This window comes from Clytia hemisphaerica, unplaced genomic scaffold (assembly GCF_902728285.1).
Source record: "Clytia hemisphaerica strain Z4C2 unplaced genomic scaffold, Clytia hemisphaerica genome assembly, whole genome shotgun sequence".
In the NCBI taxonomy this organism is placed as follows: domain Eukaryota; kingdom Metazoa; phylum Cnidaria; class Hydrozoa; order Leptothecata; family Clytiidae; genus Clytia; species Clytia hemisphaerica.
Genome location: NW_027103836.1, coordinates 2587345 through 2610510, shown reverse-complemented (window position 1 = coordinate 2610510; position 23166 = coordinate 2587345). Strand labels below are relative to the sequence as shown.

At 33.9% G+C, this 23166-nt stretch overlaps 3 protein-coding genes across 5 annotated transcripts; all 3 read right to left on the bottom strand.

Moving 5' to 3' along the window:
- On the bottom strand, positions 1-2632 carry LOC136807244 (uncharacterized). The gene is made up of 2 exons (XM_067063845.1): positions 2208-2632; positions 1-1856 (listed from the first exon to the last, which is right to left on the bottom strand). Exons 1-2 carry the CDS (start codon positions 2530-2532, stop codon positions 739-741), a joined length of 1443 nt encoding a protein of 480 aa, XP_066919946.1. The 5' UTR covers positions 2533-2632; the 3' UTR covers positions 1-738.
- A 3761-nt stretch (positions 2633-6393) lies between these two features.
- Positions 6394-12271, bottom strand: LOC136807242 (MATH and LRR domain-containing protein PFE0570w-like). Its single transcript, XM_067063841.1, has 4 exons — positions 10263-12271; positions 8789-9029; positions 7856-7999; positions 6394-7333 (listed from the first exon to the last, which is right to left on the bottom strand). The coding sequence occupies exons 1-4, from the start codon at positions 11382-11384 to the stop codon at positions 7026-7028; spliced, it is 1815 nt and encodes a 604-aa protein (XP_066919942.1). The 5' UTR covers positions 11385-12271; the 3' UTR covers positions 6394-7025.
- Positions 12272-12354: 83 nt separating this feature from the next.
- On the bottom strand, positions 12355-22008 carry LOC136807243 (uncharacterized). Of its 3 annotated transcripts, none has more exons than XM_067063843.1 (4): positions 21736-22008; positions 20567-20807; positions 20058-20198; positions 12355-14561 (listed from the first exon to the last, which is right to left on the bottom strand). In XM_067063843.1, the coding sequence occupies exons 1-4, from the start codon at positions 21964-21966 to the stop codon at positions 14254-14256; spliced, it is 921 nt and encodes a 306-aa protein (XP_066919944.1). In that variant the 5' UTR covers positions 21967-22008; the 3' UTR covers positions 12355-14253. The 3 variants fall into 3 exon arrangements, with proteins under 3 accessions (XP_066919944.1, XP_066919945.1, XP_066919943.1); XM_067063844.1 differs by lacking the exons at positions 20058-20198; positions 20567-20807; positions 21736-22008 and adding exons at positions 15115-15174; positions 15553-15793; positions 16722-17217; XM_067063842.1 differs by lacking the exons at positions 20058-20198; positions 20567-20807; positions 21736-22008 and adding exons at positions 15034-15174; positions 15553-15793; positions 16722-17202.
- Between the last annotated feature and the right edge of the window lie 1158 nt (positions 22009-23166).

Genomic DNA, 23166 nt, shown 5'->3' with positions numbered 1-23166 from the left:
TGTTTTTGTCTTATAATTAATCAATGAATGAAAAATACACTAATGGCATTTTACAAAAACTATAATATGAAAAAAAATAAGATGAAGATTAAGATGATATTACTTTCCAAGTAATGAAATTGTCAGGCTTTAATTTAATAAATTAGTCAAATAAAGTTCAAAATCAAGAGCTGTACTATGAGTAAATCATGATCTCATCCTACCCATTTTTTAAGAAAGGCTAATAAAAGAAGGCAGCTAAAATAACATCAAGATGCAATAGAAGACAAAAATATTCAAAAATCCATAATATAAAAATATTGAACCTGAAAGCTGTTCACAAACAAAAGAAATTTATGGAAACGATGCTTCAAATAAAAATAAACACCTTCAGGTTAAATGGCAGGTTGGCTTCTGTAAAACTTAATCAAAAAATGTTAAAATTCAATAAATCAAAATTTATAAAAATGGTAAAAATCAAGATACAGCCCACATAAATAAAATAAATAAAAAACTGTATGCTAACAAAAATAAATTTATCAAAATTGTGCTCAGAATAAAAATACTTACACTCAGGTGGAATAGGTTTGTTTGTGCGTGAAAGCAAAAATGTTAAAATGCAAAAATTAAAATGTATGAAAATGGTAAAGATCAAGTTACAGTACACACAAATGAAATAAATAAAATCTATAAAATCAATTTATCAAAATGGTGTTTAGAATAAAAATTTATAAATAAGGTTGTTTGAAGTATATAATTTTACTTTTTTGTAGCGAGTAGTTTTCTTATACCAGGCTCTCCAGCTTCACTGACTGTTTCTGATTTTTCTGAATTTTTCTTGGCATTCAACTTTCGAATGTTCAATACTGACTTGATGAATCCGTTTATCCTTAAATTGATCCACTTTCCAATAATTTTTGATCTTATTTTTGATTTAATGTTTTCATTAGGTATATCCATGGTAAGCTTTTGCCAGCATCTTTCAACATTCAAATTGGCACTAAATTCAGTTCTCAGCATTTCACGAATATCATCTCCTTTATAATTTGCAAGAAACTTTTGATGCAGAAGCTTTTTTGTTGACAATTCAATATGTTTAATAAAATGAAAAAAATCATCAACAGCATAAATCAAACTTCCTCTATTCACAGCTTGTACCCAAGCAAGGGTAAAGTGGTCCTCGTCTATATTGTCATCAAATTCATCCTCAAAATCTTTGTAGCCCCAGCTTTTAAGCACCTCCATGGTAGCTTTACCATCTAATGTCTTATCATTTCTCAGTGACTTTTTTAACGAAAATAGTAAATATCCACACACGTATCGGATAGTTTGGAGTTCAGACCCTGTTACACTAACATAGATCTCTTTGTTGCTTGTATCAGGAAGAAAGAACTCCCTTCTTATCTTTAGTAACTGCTCAAGGATTTTTGAGGTGACGAAATTAAAAAGCATTCTTGTTTGATCAAGATCACTCCCTACCAATGCTAGGAATAACTTCCAATTATTTATATGTTCATCTGCAAAACACTGTTTGTTGAAAAGCTTGAATAAGTTTATGTGGTAAGGTTTTGACACACTCTTCTTTTTCAATTTTTCATGCATTGCTTTGATGAATCCTTCCACAAATATTTTGGCGTTTTCGTTACTTGATAGCGGAATGAGTTTTGAAGCCAACAAAGCTGCACTTTTGCCAGGCTCTCTGATCATGAAGAAAGGGTCATCAGCAGCAGATTTTAACGATGTTTCCAATATGTTGACGGACGAATTTAAGAATTTTTCCTTCAACAACACAGCTGGTGTTTTTTTCTTTGGTGCAATAGGTTTTTTGGGCTTTCCACTTGCTGCCGTTGGCTTCTTTGAGGACTGTGCTTTTGATCCTAAAAACATGAAAAGTTGAAAAAATGAGGTTCAAACTCTCGTTTCTTTAACACCCATGATGAAAAGGGCTATACTCAGGCATAAAATAGAACAGTCTCAGAGAGGCGGGAATGAGCAACAAAATCTACATATATCCAGAGTTTGCTTTAATAATGCCTTTTTTTATTTCTCGAAAAAAAAAAGCTATTACATAAAACAAGCTTCTATCTACCAAAAAAATGTGGTGAATCAAGTTTTAAATGAAGTTGAAAAACAAACAACCATTTGGCATTATAATCAAATCTATAAAACTCAACGTTGAATTTTATTTCACTGGAATTTATAATGATCAAAATAATTTTGGCGGTTACCTTTGCATGTTTTTTTGTGTGTCTTTATTCCCCTTTCTCTGAAGTATTCTTTCTGACAAAGGTCACATTTAAATAATGGTTTAGAGTCTGAGACGTCTGACTCTGACTGAGGAAGTATAGTTTGCAATGTTTCCTCGTTGACAAAAACAATCGTGGGAACAGTGTCCATTGTAGTTTCATCCTCAACGTCACTTATGTCTTCCTCGTGAATAAAGGATACTGGAACTGCAGCCTCTTTTTCAAACAAATCAACTGTCTGGATATCTTCAACTTCTTCAAATACAGGCGATAATTCATCGAAATCCAACTCAACAGGGCCAGCCATGATTTAGATTTCTTTGATTTGTTATATAAAACTTTCTTCCTCGTTCGTTTTGGTAGAAATCTTTGTTTATGTTTTGATAAAATTTCTCACGGAACCGAAGGAAACCCGGGGTAATATAATTTCAGCAATTTTCATTGGCTAATGGGGAACAATCAAATATTTTGGCGCGTTAATATAAACATATAAGTGGAAGGCGCTTTTTATTGTTCTCTGATTCAACTAACAATTGCCGACGAAGTCGAGTGCAAAATATAACAATCGCTATTGTTTAGAAAAGATTCATCTCTCATTTCTAGTACCCCATCTCCGGATGTTCATGTAACTTTTTGCATGTCCAAAAAAGCCATAGCAGGGATCCTTAGGCATGATCATTTATATTATACGTCAAAAGTAAGGATGAATGCAGTCAATAAAATTAATTTTTTTCTCTTTTTTGAGAAATCAGGGGAAAAGTAACGTTATAAAAGATAAAACTTTAAGATTTGAATATCTCAAAAAGTATTGACCATAAAATATATACGATGAAATTTTTCAACCAAAGATGCAAAGCTAAAAAACATTTTTTAAAAACGACGTATTTTTCTATTGACGTATATTTAATGGGATAAAATTTCGCTGGGATTGAATTTCGCGAATTTCGGTGCCATCCGTCTAAAATAGAAATTTGGAAAGGCGTTGAAATATTAAAAAAAAAAAAAACTCAAAAATGTCAAATAAACTACTTTTGAAAGTTTACTGGCATCAAAGGAGCGCTGATAATCGGGGCTGACTCGGGTAAATTAATGCGTGTCCAAATTTTCGTCAATTTCTCGGAGGCAATTCCACCCCTCCTAGCATAATAAATTATACCTTTAAAGAAGCGCATTACGATGTAGAACATGAAAATCAGTGTTACTTAAATTTAGGTTTTACCAATTTTGCGAAAAACCACAAAAACCAAAAAATGCTGATGTCAGCAAAATCTGTTTTTTAAATAACTCCAGTTTGGCTAATGGTATAAACATAGTATAAGAAAGCCGCGGCATGTATAAACATGAAATTTGGACCAAAGTTGCATATTATTAATAAAAACACTTTTGCTTAATCCTTCTTTTCAAATTTTGCTGACATCAGCAGAAATCAGCAAAATACGAAAATTTGCAATAAAGTGCTGACATCAGCAAAATTTCGAAATTTTTTTTTTTCAAAATGATCCTTTTTAATGATGTGCAACGTTGGTCCAAATTTCATGTTCATACCATTAGCCAAACTGGAGTTATTTAAAAAACAAGTTTTGCTGACGTCAGCATTTTTTGGTTTTTGCGATTTTTCGCAAAATCGGCAAAACCTAAATTTAAGTAACACCGATTTTCATGTTCTACATCGTAATGCGCTTCTTTAAAGGTATAATTTATTATGCTAGGAGAGGTGGAATTGCCTCCGAGAAATTAACGAAAATTTGGACACGAGGATTTACCCGAGGATAATGCGTACTTGAACAACCAACATTCATGATCTGCCAAGAAGTCCTGGCGAAATTTTAAGATTTCCTGGATGAGTGAAATGAGCGAAAATTTATCCCATTACCTTATTGGTATTATATTTCGCGTGTTACATCGCGAATTTCTTTCCAGGAAACGGTTTTTCGCGTCTACCAAATTTCGCGATTGCCAGTTTCTGGAAATTTTCGCGTGTATTAAATTTCGCGATTCACTAAAATGGGCATTTTCAAAAAGTGGGAATAAAGAACGAAAATGACTGATTTCGCTTGAAACACAACGTATTGGGTGTAAACATACTCAAATCAAAGACTGGAATCAGAGGTAGCCATAGAAAAAATCCATCATTATCTATACATCGCTTGAAGATGATTTTTAATCGAAAAGCTTTTGCTCAATTTTAAAATAAAACTTGTTATTTTTTTTTAATGAACTTTTGAAATGGCAAAATTTCAAAGAAACATAAAGGGGTCTTTTATATGCATTTATTTTTGCAAACTAATTCACATATAAGAGAGTAACATTACAATTATTGTTGTATAATATATAGTACTGTATATATACTGCAGTATGCAGTGCTGACGAGTCCTAATAAGGACGAAATGCATATGCTGCTCTGCCACCCAAATCTCCTGAAAGAAGATAGTTGGACAGAAATTCTATGAATTTCTTCACATATATATAGTGAAGATATGTAATATCTGTCATTTTAGAAAAAGAAAAGTATTGATATATAAATAACTCAAACTGATAAAAACGAAAAAAAGTTAAGAATATTTTTGTTAATTGTGTATATTTACGATTTTTTTGGTATTTTTAATTTCGCCTAGCGAAAGTATTACGATAGCCTTTCGCGGCGGCGGTGTTGGTGTCATCGGAAAAAAAATTAGAAAACGAAAGTACTCGATACGGTGGACGAACTCACTAAATTTAATTTACAAATTACACGCTCGTATAACCACGGACGATTTTCGCGGGTTTTCTTTGGATTACGTCATATATCTTTGTGTCTTTAGCTTCACATTTTTGATTTTTCTTTATTTTCTTATAAGCATATACTTTATAAGAATTAAACCAAAAACTCTTGACATACGGTGATATACCTTTCGGTAATTAGTTCTTACAAAGTAAACAAAGGATGGCACACAATATGAGCATATTCATTTTTCTTATAAGCATTTACTTTTTAAGAATCAAATCAATAACTTTTGATAGACGGTGATATTACCTTTGTTTATTAGTTCTTAAAAATTAAACAACAATTTGTTCTTAAATTGGTCTTATTTTTTTGCGATTTTGAGCCTCGTTGTTCTCTTGTAAAATTGTTTCATCAAGGCTCAATGTAAAGTAGATTTCAGATTAGCTTCCATCTCTACTTCTTGTCTTTCCTATGTAGTTTAAATTCTAGGCGAAATTTTCGACTTCAAGTCGTCTTGTTAATTTTTTAATCATTCCGAAACAGAAGGTAATTTAGCAAAAAGTTCAAGGGAATTTAAATAGTGGCATGTGAAAGAAAAACCTAATCCAAATAAAGATGAAGTAATATATATAGTGAAGATATGTAATATCTGTCATTTTAGAAAAAGAAAAGTATTGATATATAAATAACTCAAACTGATAAAAACGAAAAAAAAGTTAAGAATATTTTTGTTAATTGTGTATATTTACGATTTTTTTGGTTTTTTTTATTTTTTAATCATTCCGAAACAGAGGGTAATTTAGCAAAAAGTTAAAGGGAATTTAAATAGTGGTATGTGAAAGAAAAACCTAATCCAAATGAAGATAGAAGAAAAGTAATAGTGGAGAAACAATGCATTGCAAAAAACTTTTTTGATAAACACACTTCCGTACAATCATTTACCCGAGCTCGTCAAAATACATACAAAATGGGGACAAATACAAAAGCAAACACATCAAATAAATAAAAAAAAAAAAAAAAAAAAAAAGATACATACACAAAACAAAACAAAACCCGAAGTCCCAGACTTGTGACTGGCATAGTGACTTTCCACGTGTTTAAGGGCCCACACTCAGTCGCCTTCGGAAAACATAGTAGAAAAAGGAACTGACCAGCAGCTTCCAAACAAATAACAGACAACAAACAGACACTACAACAAAATACAGTACAAAAGGGCAGAAAGACACACTGTACCAACTATCCCACGTACACTACAGGTGAAACAAACATTTGTAACAAGCACAATCTTACATAAAAATAGAAAAAATCACACAAAAACTGAAAAGAACAGAATCGTAAGTTGGCCAAGAACCCGGTTCGGCGTGCTGCGACGGGAGGACTGCACAGGAAAAAGAAAAGTAGGAAATGAATACCTCCGATGCTAATTCTAATTCTTTAGACAGAAAAAAAAAAAAAAAAACAAAAAAACACACATACAATACACAAGAAACAATTTCACAATTTGAAAATATGCAAAAATTCTTCGACGGTTTTCCCATACTTCATAAAACAGCCAGGAAACCTGGAAAAACATTTGACAACTTGCTTCTTCAAGAACGCGTTTGAAGCACCCTGGTTTCGCATTCGAATGAAAAGCTCTGTGACTCTAGGAGTCAGATCTTCAAACATGAGTGTGCTACGTGCTATCCGTAAAATTTCTGAAAAGACGGATCCATAAAAAATGCACGATGGGATGTTACTGTCGGCATGTGGCATCCTTACAATGAAGAAGGGAAAGGCATCTCTCTTATCAAAAAGTTTATATCTAAAAATATTGTTTTCAACGGTGATATCTAAATCTAAAAACGATGCATGGTTTCCATGGTGCTCAACTTTGAGATCTAATTCTTTCGGGTAAATCTGTTTGTAGCAATTATGAAACTCATCTCTGTCATTTAAGGCACACAAATCATCAATAAATCTACCTACAGAGTGGAAGTTATAGGCACTAGGCGAACTAGCAGAAATGAGACCTTTGACATACTCAGATTCAATAATAGATTTAATAATACTATATATATAAAAAGGCTATTTACAAATTAATTTACAATCAACTTTTACAACAGCATAATACCATCTGAATTTATTCCACCAAAAATCATGACGAAAGTACTTCGAACTAAATCATCTGGCATCACTTTCATTTTCAGATAATTTCTCCAAAAACTTATACCATCATACTGGCCAGATAAAGGATTAAATCTACCCAATTTTGATTTTTTCATATAGTCGTATCCGGGACCTTTCCCATGGTAAGTGATGAGATATCCGAAAGCGTCGTGAACAGCAGAATGGTATGCCATGAACCCACGGTCGTCAAAGAACACGCTGTGCATCCAACCTGCATCTCCTGGTCCAACTCGACCTGTTTTGTAAAAAAGGAAATAACATTAATTTCTCATATTTTGAGTAGCTAAGAAATAAAGCTGTCAAAGAATTGCCTTATTTCGGCGAAAGAACTTTCCAAACAACCCCGTTTACCGTTTAAATGAGCACCAATCATGCAGTTTTCCTCTGGAAAGGCAGAAAATTGTTAGTCTATCATTAACTATGCCCAAAAGAATTGACATCTATAATAATGGTTTTCTAACATTAGGAGAGTCTTTGTTCAAGATTAAATATGGGTAAACTCTTTTGTTCATATCTCGGAAGTTATTTAGGAGTTCTAAAATTTTTAGCGTCTGTTCAAGTGGGGAGAAAGGTTTCTTGAATTTTCATCAGGATAAATTATCGGGACATTTTTCTGATCGCGATATTCGGCATCTTTTCCAGGGAAGGGTTAATATCACCAGGTCAATAATAAGGAGTGTTGAACAAGGAATAGAAAAAATCCTATGAATTTCTTTTTCTAGGAAAAGCAAAAAAGCGAATTTCTGAATTTCCTTACCTCCACATGGGCATAACAAGGCACCAAATATTGGATCAATGGCTGTATTACGATCTGTATCAATCCAGTCAGCAATCACTTTACCACATAATAATTGTTGTCGTGTACCCCAGAAGTATTTATGCGTTAGAACATCAGATAATACTATTAGATGAAAAGAAAATTGAAATTAAAACATCACTGTGTCACAGACCAAGAGAGACCCCTACCTACTGGAAAATTTGGAAATTTCATCCTTGGTAGGAGAAATACCCTACAACTTCAGCTCCACTGAAAAGTTTAATTTCTTTCCTCCCCATTTGAAATGGGAGAAAATTGCACTCCAAGAGACCATCCTACGTGATTTTTGACCTGGGAACAAGAGAATTTCTATTGTCATTGGGATTTCGATAGAAAAAATGAAAAAGTTCCACCGGGGGTGTACAAAGATATAGAATGCATGGTTTTCCGACTTCCCAAACTCAAAGTGTAGTGTATAGGTTGTTCAGAAAGATAGTGTACTGTGAAGAATGTAGAAAATAAAAATAAAATTGGAAAATTTAGCTCATACATGGACAGAGAATTTGTCAACAAGATGCACCATGAAGGCCAGCCTCCACTTTCGCGCGAAATAAGAGACAGTTTTTTTCTTAACCTTTTTTGCCTGAAGAAAAGATTACGTCATAAAAGAGTTTCGTGCGAACAAAAAAAAAAGTTGAAGGAAGTTCGTCCGTTGCGTCAATTTCGACCAATGGAATCGCTTCATTTTTCAACGGACCAATGACCTCACAAAAACTTCAAAAAGTTTTTGCTCCTGTCGCGCGAAAGTGAAGACCGGTCGTGAGAGTCTTCCTTCTCTTCTTATAATGTCCGAATTTTGAGACTATAATTCTTTCTCAAATAAGGTCGTGTTCAAATCGAGGCCCCTAGCGTTTAAGAAAAACTTGGACTCACCATTTCTCTCGTGGTATATTTTCTCAAATTCTTCACTATCTTTCATTAATCTTTCATAACATTCTTCAGTCGTTTCTTTCTTTAAACATCTCTTGGTGGCCACCAAACGTAGCACAGAACAATATTCTTCGTCTTTGATGGTAAATTGTAATGGATCTTTATATTTACGAATGACACGATCCAATAAGGAGAGATATACACCCAGATTTAACACGTTTTCACTGTTATCCACTTTGTCTGTCTATAAAAAGAGAGAAAAATTAAATTTTGATGAATAAAAACATTACTCGATATCCCGCGAACATGACTCGATATCCCGCGTCTTGCTAACCGAGTGCGAAAATTTCATCTTGGGTTATCGAGGCAAGAAAAACATTCACTGTGGTGGCGGATTGCCCCTTTAAGTATTTTCAATCGATCTTTAGAATCTAGTGATCTCCTTAGAAAGAATCCTTGAATCCTTGAAAACCAATAATAAAGTAACAGATCTATCATGTCGACACCAAAAGTCATTCAGATCCCTTTCATTGGAATCCCTAGTTATCCAATGATTTCTCAACTTTTTACTTGACTCTTCTCTTTTTAAGTGACATAAAAGTAGTAAAATGTAAACATTGCGCGAACCACGTGTCATTAAAGAGAACAATTAAAATCACGTGTCCAAAACAAACTTATAAAACAATTGAACAATCAATAAAATTAGCCATATTTGGTTTGTTTTTTTATTTTGACATGTGACATTTGTTTTGATTTTGTATCCATTGCATACAGTTTGTTTACAAATTTTGCAAGTACTGTTATGTCCCTTTAAAGAGGTAGCGAATATTATCAAGCATCTTTTTTAGTCTTTAGGATGAAGAGGTGTTAAAGCTTGAACCCTGGGCACCCTTGTGGAAAGTTCTAACTTAATGCGACTGCGTACCTCAAAGGTAGAACGTTCTGCTACGGTGTACAAGGTTATGTATTCAACCATAGAGTACCATAGAGTCACAAGAGAAGAGAATCGGATAATACACATTTTTTAATAAGAACATCAAAAATTTTTGGAGCCTTCGGCTTTTGAGTTTTAAGTCTAAAAATGTTCTTAACATGTTCTTATTTTCATAATTTATTGAGTATTTTTGTCTATTTTCCTAATAAATTAAGTGTTCTAGAGTCTACAAAGCCTTAAAATGTTCTTAGCTTGCTCTTAACGATTTGGCAACCGAAGCCTTACGTTCTTATATAGTTTGTTCTTATAAAGTGTACCTACGAGTCTAAAAAAGATACGCTCGATTTCTCTCTGATCAACAACTAAAAACGTGGATCAAAAGTAAGTGATGAAATCAAGGGAATGGCGTTCTCCCCTTTTCCGGTAAAAAGGGAGCCGTGTCACCCTCGAATGTGGTTACAAGACGAACTACCTTTTTGCTACGGGTACAGACCAAAAGTAATAAAAAGATAATAGGTTTTTAAACACCAGATATATACATACTTTAACAGTACTTGACTGTCCAACAAATTCAACTTTGACCAACGGAACACAATAATTAACAATTTCTTCAACAACATACGAAGTTTTTCTTGAAAGTCTTTGGTGTGTGTTTATTTGTCGATCAAATTGCTTTGAAGTTCTTAAATCGCCGACAATATCATCCTTTTCGTTGTTAAAATCGTCACTATCGTTACTTGAGCTTCTATCACCAATTGCCTTTTTGTTTTTAGGGCTATTGTCGCCCTTATTCTTATTGTCTTTTTTGATTTTTGGGCTTTTCGGTATCTTAGGACTTCGTGATGTTTTTGGACTTTGATCTCCACTCCCTCTCAATTTTCTAAACAGTTTTGGACTATTTATACCACCAAAGAGTCTTTTATCCTTTGAAATTCTTGGACTGCCTTCACTATTGCTTCTTGGGGCCTTTGGACTTCCAATATCAAAACTTTGTGATTTTTCTCTCTTGTCACTATTAATTATTGGGTTCTTGGGACCAAAATCAAGACTTTTCGCTTTTTCTTTCCGAATTTGTTTCATTTTTCGACTGTATTGGTCATTAACAGAGTCAAAATTAAAAACTTTGTTTGCGCTATTGTCATTGTCACTAGAAATACTTTTCCTGTTATCTGTATTGATATTAGGACTGTCGGAGGAGCTTTCAGAGCTGATGGATATGAAACTGTTCCTGTTGGATTCAGGACTTCCCTTGTTGATTGCTTTATTACGTTTCCGAGTGAGTACAGGGCTGCTTCTGGGAAGTTTGCCGATCTCAGTATCATTGTCCTTTGTTTCCAAGTAGATAGGGCTCACACTTAGGCCCTTTGTTTCGATTATATTACCATTCTCGTTGTTATCAGTCTCGGTGTTTTCTAGAGCATGTGTTTCTGATAGTTTTTTATCAACAGCTTCAACCTTTTCGTGTAAAATCTCTTTTTTGATAGTATCATTTTCTTCATCGCTAATAATTTTCACCTTTTCAAATAGAGTGTCTAAATGATATTGTTGCGTTTTACGAGTGTCCACTGCATTACTTTGATTCCGATTTTCATCGATATTCGTGACGTGTTCCACCTTTGTATGAACAGTCTCAATTTCAACTTTCCAATCCTGCACTTCAGCCATTTTTTACAAAATCTAAAATAACAAAGTTTCAACAGCACGTACGTACGTACTTAAAAAGAAAATTCAAATATCAGTATTCTTGGATTGTCATACTTTAGATGAGAATGTTTGAAAATATCAGTGTTATTATATTCTTCCTAAAAAATCTTCCTCTTCATGTTCGAGTCGACGCTTTCAAATGTATCTTTACTTTAATTAGTAATTGCTTTGATTGATGACAACAAAATGCTCCTCTTAATTTCTGCAGATTAGACATCCTCCTACGAACTCGGAAGTTTTTTGAAAAAAAACTTCCTTTCTCGAGATTCTCGTTTTAAAGTAGGAGTTAATAATATGGAATTTCACAATAAGAAGGAGATCACTGGTTTCCCATATAAAGAATAATTCTTAAATCTAACATTCTCCGGCTTTGAGTACTTTCATATCCGTGGCTTATCGTTGTACAATGATATGCAATTTGATTACTTACGATAAACCTTTCTCTGTTAAAAAGTAGTATAATTAAGGTATTAAGTTCTATATAATTATGCAACTAAGATAATACACGCTTTTTTTTATAAGAATACACTTTATAAGAATGTTCATGATGGAAACGGCCAAAAAAATCGAGAATATCGTAAGAATATCACCATCATGGAATTAGGCAACAAAATCCAAGAATGCTATTTACAGAGAAATTTTAACTGTAAATTGCCAGTTTCCACCCAGTAAGGCTCAAAATTTTCACAAAAATGCAATTTTTGCTACAGGTGTTCTTGTTAAAGTTTGGTTGAATTTCGACCATAACCTAAATAAATACCCTAACCTAAGAATATTTAAGGATGATTTTCCCAAAAAAGTTAAGAATATCCATGATGGGCCATGATGAAATGAAAAAAAACACCATTCTTATAAAAAAAAAGCGTGTAGTCGCTGGTTCTCTCTCTACATTGGCTCTATTATAAATGCTTTTCAAAATTATAGAAACCTCCTAAGGAGCACGACCCCGGAGACTTTCGATTTTCGTGAATTTTGGACACTTTCAGATAGTGAATTGGTTTTTTATAACCCTTATAGATACCTTTGAGGGTTTAAAAATGTCGCACATACCCAACACCCCGAAAGCCCGACGTAGGATTTTTACTCCGCTGACATTTCGAAAGATAACGCCAAAAATCTGTTGGTATATGAACAGTATTACTTTCTTGGCGTTGAAAACAAGTGAATTCGTCTCGTTTTCGTGCAAAATTCTAACGACGGTTTCAAATTATGGCATAAGCGAGTCTTTTTCACAAAATTAGCTGCTTTAAAATATACACTTATATAGGATAGGTATATAAGAACATAAGGCTTCCATGGTCAAAATGTTAACATTTTAAGGTTATATCGAATTTCTTAAATGGTGAAAATAAGAGAATTTTAAGAACATTTCTGAGGCTTAAAACTCAAAAAGTTAAGAACATCCAAAGGCTTCAAAAATTTTGGATGTTCTTGTAAAAACAAACGTGTATCTAAAAATGAAATATAACTGGTTGGTTATCCCTTAAGAGGTCGCGTTTACAATAATGGAACTTTAAAGAACCGACAGAAAATTCTTATCCGTAAACTCACAATATCTTGACAAATCTGTATATTATTTTTGGTGCACCTGCCGGGCATGTGCCGCCAAAAATTGGCTTTCAAAATCGGTCCCTTACAGTGCAGCTCCTGAGTAATGAAAAAGGTACCCTTGCAGTTCATTTTATCGAACGTTTCTCACCCTTTTACAGTGTAGTTTTTATTGCATATCTTATTTTGCTGAAGCCATCTAAAAATGACCCTGAGATGTCGACAAAATGTGCAAGACAAATCAAAATGGGTGCGAGTCAAAACTTACATCAGATTTTTACTGTCAGACTTGGAATTCAGCAAGATATTGTCATCCAATAGTAATGTATCATTGTCATTGTCCCCAAAACACACCCTTACAGTACATCCAGCTAAAACGAGACCCCTAAAGTGCACTGTATCAAAAGTACAGCCTTATAGTGCATTTTAAGGGTCTCGAAAAACCTACCCTTAAGGGTGGCACATGCCACAGGTCGGACCATATGAGTGCACCCCCCCGGGTGCACCTGTTATACTGAACGGCCATTAATATAAGATAAGAAACAAGCGTAACACTGACGGAAAACAAAATCATGTACCGAACTTATAATTTCACTTCCCTTGCTTTTTTTAATAGTTGGATAGTGAGCAATACATAGTTAGTGACTGACAATTTGCCAATGTTTCAAATATGAAATGAAAGTATATATAACGACAACAACAAATTATTAAGAGAAACCGCTATTTATGATAATTTTGTACACCACAATAATCCCAGAGCTAATTTACATAAATTTTAATTATGACAATTATATATACTCTCTTACTGATTACGTAACAAAGATCATTCTAGATCGACCTCTTACCAGTTTCAGTTTAAGCAACAGCTGTCAATATTCGTCCAGATATTCGTTAGCCTGATTTTTGAATTGTTGATATTTCCCCAACCTCGTTCCCTGTGCATTAGCAGCTTTCTGGTGCTTACTCATAGCGCTAGATAATATATTCTCTGGCGTCAATCAGTAACGTAAATAAAGCCTGGGATACACGGGGACGAGGTTAGATATTTCTCTAGCCTTTTTCTTGTGTGTTCCAAATCCATTAAAATGAGTATAAATGAAACGATTTTCAAGATCAATTAAAGTCAAACCAAACTAGCAGTATGGACTGATTAAGGAGCGTATTTAGCACGACAAAATGTTTGAATTTCGGCAAAAAAGCTAAATAAAATGCTAAATCAACTACAGCAAAATCTTGCATGAAAATATCACACTCCACCACAGCCCGCAATCTTGATTGAGGATCAACAGATCACCTTGCCATCATCATCAAGTCCACCTAGCATGACCAAGAATGAACTATTCACAAAATCTTCAGGCATCTTATGACCTTCCAAAAATTTCTTCCAAAATTGTATTCCATCATATTGACCGGAGAACGGATTGAATTTACTCAATACTGATCGCTTTAGATAGTCGTACCCAGGACCTTTCCGATGGAAAATGATGAGATATCCAAAAGCGTCGTGAACAGCGGAATGGTACGCCATGAACCCACGGTCGTCGTACAATAAATTGTGAACCCATCCACTATCACCAGGACCAACTCGACCTGGAATTGATTAATAGATTATTGAAAATTTATACATTTATTTGTCAACAAGTAAAAATAATTAACTGTCAGTTTTGCCAATATATTATTGATAATACATATGGTGTGAAGAAAGAAGAATTTCTGTCCAACTATATTCACTCAGGAGATTTGGGTGACAGAGCAGCATATGCATTTCCTTATTAGGACTCGTCAGCTACAATGGCTGGCTAGTTCGATTTAGCCACCATGTTAAACCACAAAAGCAACTGAGAAAATCAGGGGACAGAAGGGAAATTCCCTTATTAAATTATTTGGGTGATTTGGGTGGCAAAGCAGCATATGCATTTCGTCCTTATTAGGACTTATATATAATAAGGGTTACATATCTTAAGAATCTTTCAAAAAATTCCGCACAAATTTTAAGTTATGAAATTTGGACTCTGTTCAGATTTGTAAATGAACGATCCATCCAAAAAGTTTTGAAAAATACCTCCACAAGGACATAACAAAGCACCAAATATAGGATCGATGGGTAAATGATCTGTGTCAATCCAATCTGAAATGACTTTACCACATAATAGTTGCTGTCGTGTGCCCCAAAAATCTTCGTTTTTCAAAACCTCTGAAAGAACTGAAAAATACAATATACGTTTTATGATTTTTACAAGAACGTCAAGACCCTAAAGATGTTCTTTTTTTCAGCATTTGTTTCATCATCATATCACCATCATCAGATCTTTAGAGCGTATATTATATTCAAAGCCTTGTTTGAGTGTGTCCCAAAAAGAGTGAACAAATCTGTAAAGTTTATAAAGTGCTGAAAACTCATCATCTCACAGTAACTGGGATTAGAACGATGGAAGTAAGATTACAATTAGATGTTGAATCAATAGATATTCATTTCCTAAGATGATTGAATAGGTTTTTGAAATTGGAATATTTTGAATCTTTAAAGTATATATGGCATATTACTTTATCTAAAAACATTTTGGGACATGCTGTATTTTACCTTTTCTTTCATGGTATATTTTCTCAAATTCTTCACTATCTTTCATTAATCTTTCATAACATTCTTCAGTCGTTTCTTTCTTTAAACATCTCTTGGTGGCCACCAAACGTAAAACGGAACAATATTCTTCGTCTTTGATGGTAAATTGTAATGGATCTTTATATTTACGAATGACACGATCCAATAAGGAAAGATATACACCAAGATTTAAAACGGTTTCACTTCCATCAGTTTCGTCACTCTGTTGTTGTAAGGAGTAAAAGATAATGATGTCAATAATTTAATGCATTTAGTAAGGGACAAACCTTTAGGATCCGTGGCATTTTTTATGCGACGCAGTCAAACCTGGTCCATTATTTCAAAGAATGAAGTATTTAAAAAGTTTTTTGGAAGAGAGTTTCCTTAAGTAAATCATCGACTGGAAAAGACGTTAAAACGAAAAATTGGCGTTAATTTTCTTGAAATAGGTTAATATCCACTTAAAAGTCCTCTATAGCATTTTGAGAGCTTTAGACTGGTATAAATGGTTTTGGGTTTGATTGACTCAACCAGGAAAGACTGGGTGTTTGCCAGTCAATTTGAATTTGAATAATACTAGTGGAAGACCTCTGGGCTATTTTGCGTGATTCCGTATAAAACATTACGTAATGAATATAAGTCCAGGATCCAAAAGTTCAAAAATGGTCCAGTAGGGCTTGAAATCTAGCCTAGAAACCAATACATCCCTCCCAGATCGAAATAATCGTTGCAATCAAGTTAAAGGCCCAAAATTGACATTCTCGTTCGAACTTCAATTTTCGAAAAATGGTAAATTAGCCAAAAGTGCCAATATGTTATGGCACTGATTGTAGAGTCGGGGTCTAGAGCGAAAAGTGGTGGTAAATTTACTATACTCTTAGGTTCCAAATAAACGCCCCCCCCCCCCACTTGTTAATTCATCAAAAAATTTTCCAACCCCACCCGGACCTTATTAGTTTTTAAGATTTTTTTTCAGCTTTCAAAGAGGTCCCTCATTCTGCTCTAAATAGCCTGATTTTAGCCTATATTTACCTTATATTTGGGTTTTCGTAATCATAATTTCTAACCCCCCGGCAATTAGCCCCCCCCTGCTTATTAAAATTTTGAACATTTTTCCCTCCCCCGTTTATTTGGAACCTAAGAGTACTTACTTTAGTTGTGTTCGATTGGCCAGCAAATTCAACTTTGACCAATGGAATACAATAATTGACAATTTCTTCAACGATGTAAGAAGAACGACGTTTCTGACGAGCAATAATTTGTCGGAGTTGATTTTCTGAAAGTTCTTCAATGTTTTCTTCTTCACTGGCGTTTGCTTTCTTTTCAATGGTAATGCTGATTTTCTCGTTTGTTGTCATTTTATTCTTTTGCTCCAAACCCATTGTTCACTTCTTCTAAATCTAAGCTTTGAAGCCTCGAACTACAATTTTTCACTGACGCAGCTCTGGGCTTGTGAGTTTACTGAATGTTTGCTGATTGATGTTTGAAATTTTTTTTAGCTAGAAGGTTTTTTCACAGCCCAGCTGGCACACAACGTTGTTTCAACGTTCATCTAACGTTATATGGACATTATGAACGTCAGATAAACCTTGAAACAACGTTGTGTGTCTGCTGGATATACACTGTTGTGCCAGCTGGGAAGAAGACTTTGATATAAACTTTCATCAAAAACTAGATTAAATCAAACTACATAAACTAATCAAAGTGCAAAACACAGCAAAATGATGACAGGAAAAAAAATTCAAAAGAGCTTCTAAGAAATGAATATAGAACAAATTCGTGAATATAATATAAGATGAGGAACTCAGGAAATCAAAGTTGACCAGATGCACTTCAAAATTCAAAATAAATAACCGAATCTTTTGAAAACAAAAAGAGAAAGAACAAAGATGACATCAGTTTTAGTGCCAAGATGGTGTGAAATCTTTGGGGGATTTTTTGTGTTTAAATAGCCTCTATACAAGAAAGTGAAAGTGAAAAAAATTAAAAAGATTTCAAAATGTTTGAATTTTTTAGCACAGAGCATTTCAAAATGAGATAACTGGATTATGAGGCAATTCTACAAGCAATTTAGATTTAACCAATCACTCAGGGATAACATTCGAAAATCTGCCATGAATTTATCTTTCTTCTCTAGATATTATAATTAATAAGTAAATTATTAATTAATTGTTATACCCTAGGGGTACTGTATTGTTTTATAAAAATAAAAAAGTGCTATCTACGAACTAGTAATTACAAAAATACATCACAATAAAAATCTTGAAAAATTCCATTTTAACATCATTGGTATAATTTATTTACAAAACTTCTTAATGAAGTGAAGTAAATATACTCTTAGGTTCCAAATAAACAAGGGGTTTCAAATAAACGGGGGGGGGGGGGGTTGGAAAATTTTTCAGATTTTAATAAACGGGGGGACCTAATTGCCGGGGGGTTGGATATTGTACTTCTGAAACCCAAAACTAAGGTAAAAATAGACTAAAATCAGGCTATTTAGAGCAAAACAAGGGGCCTTCTCTTTGACAGCTGAAAATATTCTTAGAGATTAATAAATGGGGGGGGGGGTCCTAATAAGATCCGGGGGATTGGAAAATTTTCGAAAAATTAACAAGCGGGGGGGGGGCGTTTATTTGGAACCTAAGAGTACATTTCTGACCACAAAAAAAATTGATTGGTCGAGGATGTGCAGATTTCCCTGATCTAAGGAAACTCAGGGCCCAGGCCATGATTTGAAAATTAGAGGAGTCAGAAATATAACGACTAAAGAGGCGCAACCGTAGAAAATTGCGAATGTGATCTTAAAATAGCCCTATTTCAGTCTGATTTTGTCCAGAAATAAAGCTATTGAAGTATAAATTGTGAAATCTTAAAAATCCCCACCTTTTTATTTGAAAAAAAAGATAGGTGCCATTTCCCCTCCTGGCACCAGAATGGCCTTGGCCCTGAAATGTGCTGGTTAAACAGGCCTGCAGTAAAGTCGTTTCTAGTAATTATTATTAATCAAATTTCAAAATTTTCGTACCTTTTCTAATAGTTCAACCTTTTCATATAGATTCGTACGCATCCTTTCGTCGGATTTGATGATAAGTGAAAGCAAATCCATCCTATTAAAAATGAACGAAAAATATTTTAAAATTTATCCATAGTAATTCAAGGATTTCTCAAAAAGATTTCCGTACAGCCAAAAAAGACATTGTCCATAAAGTCCGAATCTTCTCACGAAAATATTTGTAGATAATGATGATTAACAAACCAAAATAATGCTACTGCAATCTCGGACAAAAGGTTGAAAACTTTTCAAATGCATGAAAAATTTCAAAATAAGCTCTGAAAACCCATTTTTACCAGGGCCTATGTTGTTTTTATTGGATTTGGAGAGTTTGGGTGACAATTCCAGAAGCCAAATCACTGGACATTGAAGGAAATGAATTTTTGCAAAGTCTTCAGGCTATTTTTTTTGTCTGAGATTGAAGACTGAAGGTTCAATGAGTTTTGCTCTTCAACTTTTTCGAGAAGACATCTATTAGAAGATATTTGAGATGGTTTTCTAGCTTATTTTAGGCAGTGTCTTCATTCTGAGTCAGATAAATTAAAGCTATTTTTTTACACAACGATATCTTGCAAACAAGTGAAAGATCGAAAGTTGTTTCGAGATGTGACCTCACATTCTATTGCTTTTGTAACCAAAAGAATGGCAAAGTTGATTTCGAGCAAATTTACAGTCGAATGTTTTGATTATAAGATAGAAAACTTTCTATTTATTATAAAACATAAAAACATTCAAAGAGTATCAGTAAAAGCTGGTAAAAGTCCCTTTGTTTTTTCATTTTTTCAAAACCTTTTTCTAATCTTGTCGCACTTGTTTTTACTACATCAGCATCATCAGACCTTTCAATCAAAACAAAACCTTTAATCAATTATAAACAACTGTTTAAAGCTCTCTGGTGCACCAACGACCTATGTGGCTCAAGTTCATCCATTTTCAGTCATTGGAAGTCCAAAATTCACAAGGACTAAAATTATGAGGATTGCTAGCAAGCTTCTAGGTGTTTTCTGCCAAATAACCACTTGTGGTCCATTTGGGGAATACATATGGTGTGAAGAAAGAAGAATTTCTGTCCAACTATATTCACTCAGGAGATTTGGGTGACAGAGCAGCATATGCATTTCCTTATTAGGACTCGTCAGCACTACATGCTGCACCCTGGCTGGCTAGGTCGATTTAGCCACCATGCTAAACCACAAAAGCACTTGTGGTTCCAACTGAGAAAATTAGTGGACAGCAGGGAAATTCCCTTATTAAATTATTTGGGTGATTTGGGTGGCAAAGCAGCATATGCATTTCGTCCTTATTAGGACTTATATATATAATAAGGGTTACATATCTTAAGAATCTTTCAAAAAATTCCGCACAAGTTTTAAGTTATTTGGACTCTGTTCAGATTTGTAAATGAACGATCCATCCAAAAAGTTTTGAAAAATACCTCCACAAGGACATAACAAAGCACCGAATATAGGATCGATGGGTAAATGATCTGTGTCAATCCAATCTGAAATGACTTTACCACATAATAGTTGCTGTCGTGTGCCCCAAAAATCTTCGTTTTTCAAAACCTCTGAAAGAACTGAAAAATATAATATACGTTTATGACTTTTACAAGAACGTCAAGACCCTAAAGATGTTCTCTTTTTCAGCATTTGTTTCATCATCATCAGATCTTTAGAGCGTATATTATATTCAAAGCCTTGTTTGAGTGTGTCCCAAAAAAGAGTGAACAAATCTGTAAAGTATGTAAGTGCTGAAAACTCATCATCTCACAGTAACTGGGGTTAGAACGCGATGGAAGTAAGATTACAATTAGATGTTGAATCAATAGATATTCATTTCCTAAGATGATTGAATAGGTTTTTGAAATTGGAATATTTTCAATCTTTAAAGTATATATGGCATATTACTTTATCTAAAAACATTTTGGGACACGCTGTATTTTACCTTTTCTTTCATGGTATATTTTCTCAAATTCTTCACTATCTTTAAGTAATCTTTCATAACATTCTTCAGTCGTTTCTTTCTTTAAACATCTCTTGGTGGCCACCAAACGTAACACTGAACAATATTCTTCGTCTTTGATGGTAAATTGTAATGGATCTTTATATTTACGAATGACACGATCCAATAAGGAGAGATATACACCAAGATTTAACACGGTTTCACTTCCATCAGTTTCGTCACTCTGTTGTTGTAAGGAGCAAAAGATAATGATGTCAATAATTAAATGCATTTAGTAAGGGACAAACCTTTAGGATCCGTGGCATTTTTTATGCGACGCAGTCAAACCTGGTCCATTATTTCAAAGAATGAAGTATTTAAAAAGTTTTTTGGAAGAGGGTTTCCTTAAGTAAATCATCGACTGGAAAAGACGTTAAAACGAAAAGTTGGCGTTAATTTTCTTGAAATAGGTTAATCTCCACTCAAAAGTCCTCTATAGCATTTTGAGAGCTTTAGACTGGTATAAATGGTTTTGGGTTTGATTGACTCAACCAGGAAAGACTGGGTGTTTGCCAGTCAATTTGAATTTGAATAATACTAGTGGAAAACCTCTGGGCTATTTTGCGTGATTCCGTATAAAACATTACGTAATGAATATAAGTCCAGGATCCAAAAGTTCAAAAATAGTCCAGTAGGGCTTGAAATCTAGCCTAGAAACCAATACATCCCTCCCAGATCGAAATAATCGTTGCAATCAAGTTAAAGGCCCAAAATTGACATTCTCGTTCGAACTTCAATTTTCGAAAAATGGTAAATTAGCCAAAAGTGCCAATATGTTATGGCACTGATTGTAGAGTCGGGGTCTAGAGCGAAAAGTGGTGGTAAATTTACTATACTCTTAGGTTCCAAATAAACGCCCCCCCCCCACTTGTTAATTCATCAAAAAATTTTCCAACCCCACCCGGACCTTTTTAGTTTTTAAGAATTTTTTCAGCTTTCAAAGAGGTCCCTCATTCTGCTCTAAATAGCCTGATTTTAGCCTATATTTACCTTATATTTGGGTTTTCGTAATCATAATTTCTAACCCCCCGGCAATTAGCCCCCCCCCCCTGCTTATTAAAATTTTGAACATTTTTCCCTCCCCCGTTTATTTGGAACCTAAGAGTACTTACTTTAGTTGTGTTCGATTGGCCAGCAAATTCAACTTTGACCAATGGAATACAATAATTGACAATTTCTTCAACGATGTAAGAAGAACGACGTTTCTGACGAGCAATAATTTGTCGGAGTTGATTTTCTGAAAGTTCTTCAATGTTTTCTTCTTCACTGGCGTTTGCTTTCTTTTCAATGGTAATGCTGATTTTCTCGTTTGTTGTCATTTTATTCTTTCGCTCCAAACCCATTGTTCACTTCTTCTAAATCTAAGCTTTGAAGCCTCGAACTACAATTTTTTATTGACGCAGCTCTGGGCTTGTGAGTTTACTGAATGTTTGCTGATTGATGTTTGAAATTTTTTTTAGCTAGAAGGTTTTTTCACAGCCCAGCTGGCACACAACGTTGTTTCAACGTTCATCTAACGTTATATGGACATTGTGAACGTCAGATAAACCTTGAAACAACGCTGTGTGTCTGCTGGATATACACTGTTGTGCCAGCTGGGAAGAAGACTTTGATATAGACTTTCATCAAAAACTTTTATCTCAAAAATTAGATTAAATCAAACTACATAAACTAATCAAAGTGCAAAACAGCAAAATGATGACAGGAAAAAAAATTCAAAAGAGCTTCTAAGAAATGAATATAGAACAAATTCGTGAATATAATATAAGATGAGGAACTCAGGAAATCAAAATTTCAAAAATTCAAAATTCAAAATAAATAACCGAATCTTTTGAAAACAAAAAGAGAAAGAACAAAAATGACATCAGTTTTAGTGCCAAGATGGTGTGAAATCTTTGGGGGATTTTTTGTGTTTAAATAGCCTCTATACAAGAAAGTGAAAGTGAAAAAAATGAAAAAGATTTCAAAATGTCTGAATTTTTCAGCACAGAGCATTTCAAAATGAAATAACTGGATTATGAGGCAATTCTACAAGCAATTTAGATTTAACCAATCACTCAGGGATAACATTCGAAAATCTGCCATGAATTTAATTTTCTTCTCTAGATATTATAATTAATATGTAAATTATTAATTAATTATTATACCCTAGGGGTACTGTATTGTTTTATAAAAATAAAAAAGTGCTATCTACGAACTAGTAATTACAAAAATACATCACAATAAAAATCTTGAAAAATTCCATTTTAACATCATTGGTATAATTTATTTACAAAACTTCTTAATGAAGTAAATATACTCTTAGGTTCCAAATAAACAAGGGGTTTCAAATAAACGGGGGGGGGGGGGTTGGAAAATTTTTCAGATTTTAATAAACGGGGGGACCTAATTGCCGGGGGGTTGGATATTGTACTTCTGAAACCCAAAACTAAGGTAAAAATAGACTAAAATCAGGCTATTTAGAGCAAAACAAGGGGCCTTCTCTTTGACAGCTGAAAATATTCTTAGAGATTAATAAATGGGGGGGGGTCCTAATAAGATCC

What these genes read in the sequence shown, in the direction of transcription:
- LOC136807242 (XM_067063841.1), bottom strand. Translation starts at nt 11,384, where the DNA reads ATGGCTGAAGTGCAGGATTGGAAAGTTGAAATTGAGACTGTTCATACA. An exon ending in AATATACCACGAGAGAAATG is followed by an intron (nt 8,000 to 8,788) that starts GTGAGTCCAAGT and finishes TTCATCTAATAG; the next exon opens with TATTATCTGATGTTCTAACG. An exon ending in CTTGTTATGCCCATGTGGAG is followed by an intron (nt 7,334 to 7,855) that starts GTAAGGAAATTC and finishes TTTACAAAACAG; the next exon opens with GTCGAGTTGGACCAGGAGAT.
- LOC136807243 (XM_067063843.1), bottom strand. Translation starts at nt 21,966, where the DNA reads ATGGGTTTGGAGCGAAAGAATAAAATGACAACAAACGAGAAAATCAGC. An exon ending in GCCAATCGAACACAACTAAA is followed by an intron (nt 20,808 to 21,735) that starts GTAAGTACTCTT and finishes TTACAACAACAG; the next exon opens with AGTGACGAAACTGATGGAAG. An exon ending in TTTGTTATGTCCTTGTGGAG is followed by an intron (nt 14,562 to 20,057) that starts GTATTTTTCAAA and finishes AATCAATTCCAG; the next exon opens with GTCGAGTTGGTCCTGGTGAT.
- LOC136807244 (XM_067063845.1), bottom strand. Translation starts at nt 2,532, where the DNA reads ATGGCTGGCCCTGTTGAGTTGGATTTCGATGAATTATCGCCTGTATTT. An exon ending in ACACAAAAAAACATGCAAAG is followed by an intron (nt 1,857 to 2,207) that starts GTAACCGCCAAA and finishes TCATGTTTTTAG; the next exon opens with GATCAAAAGCACAGTCCTCA.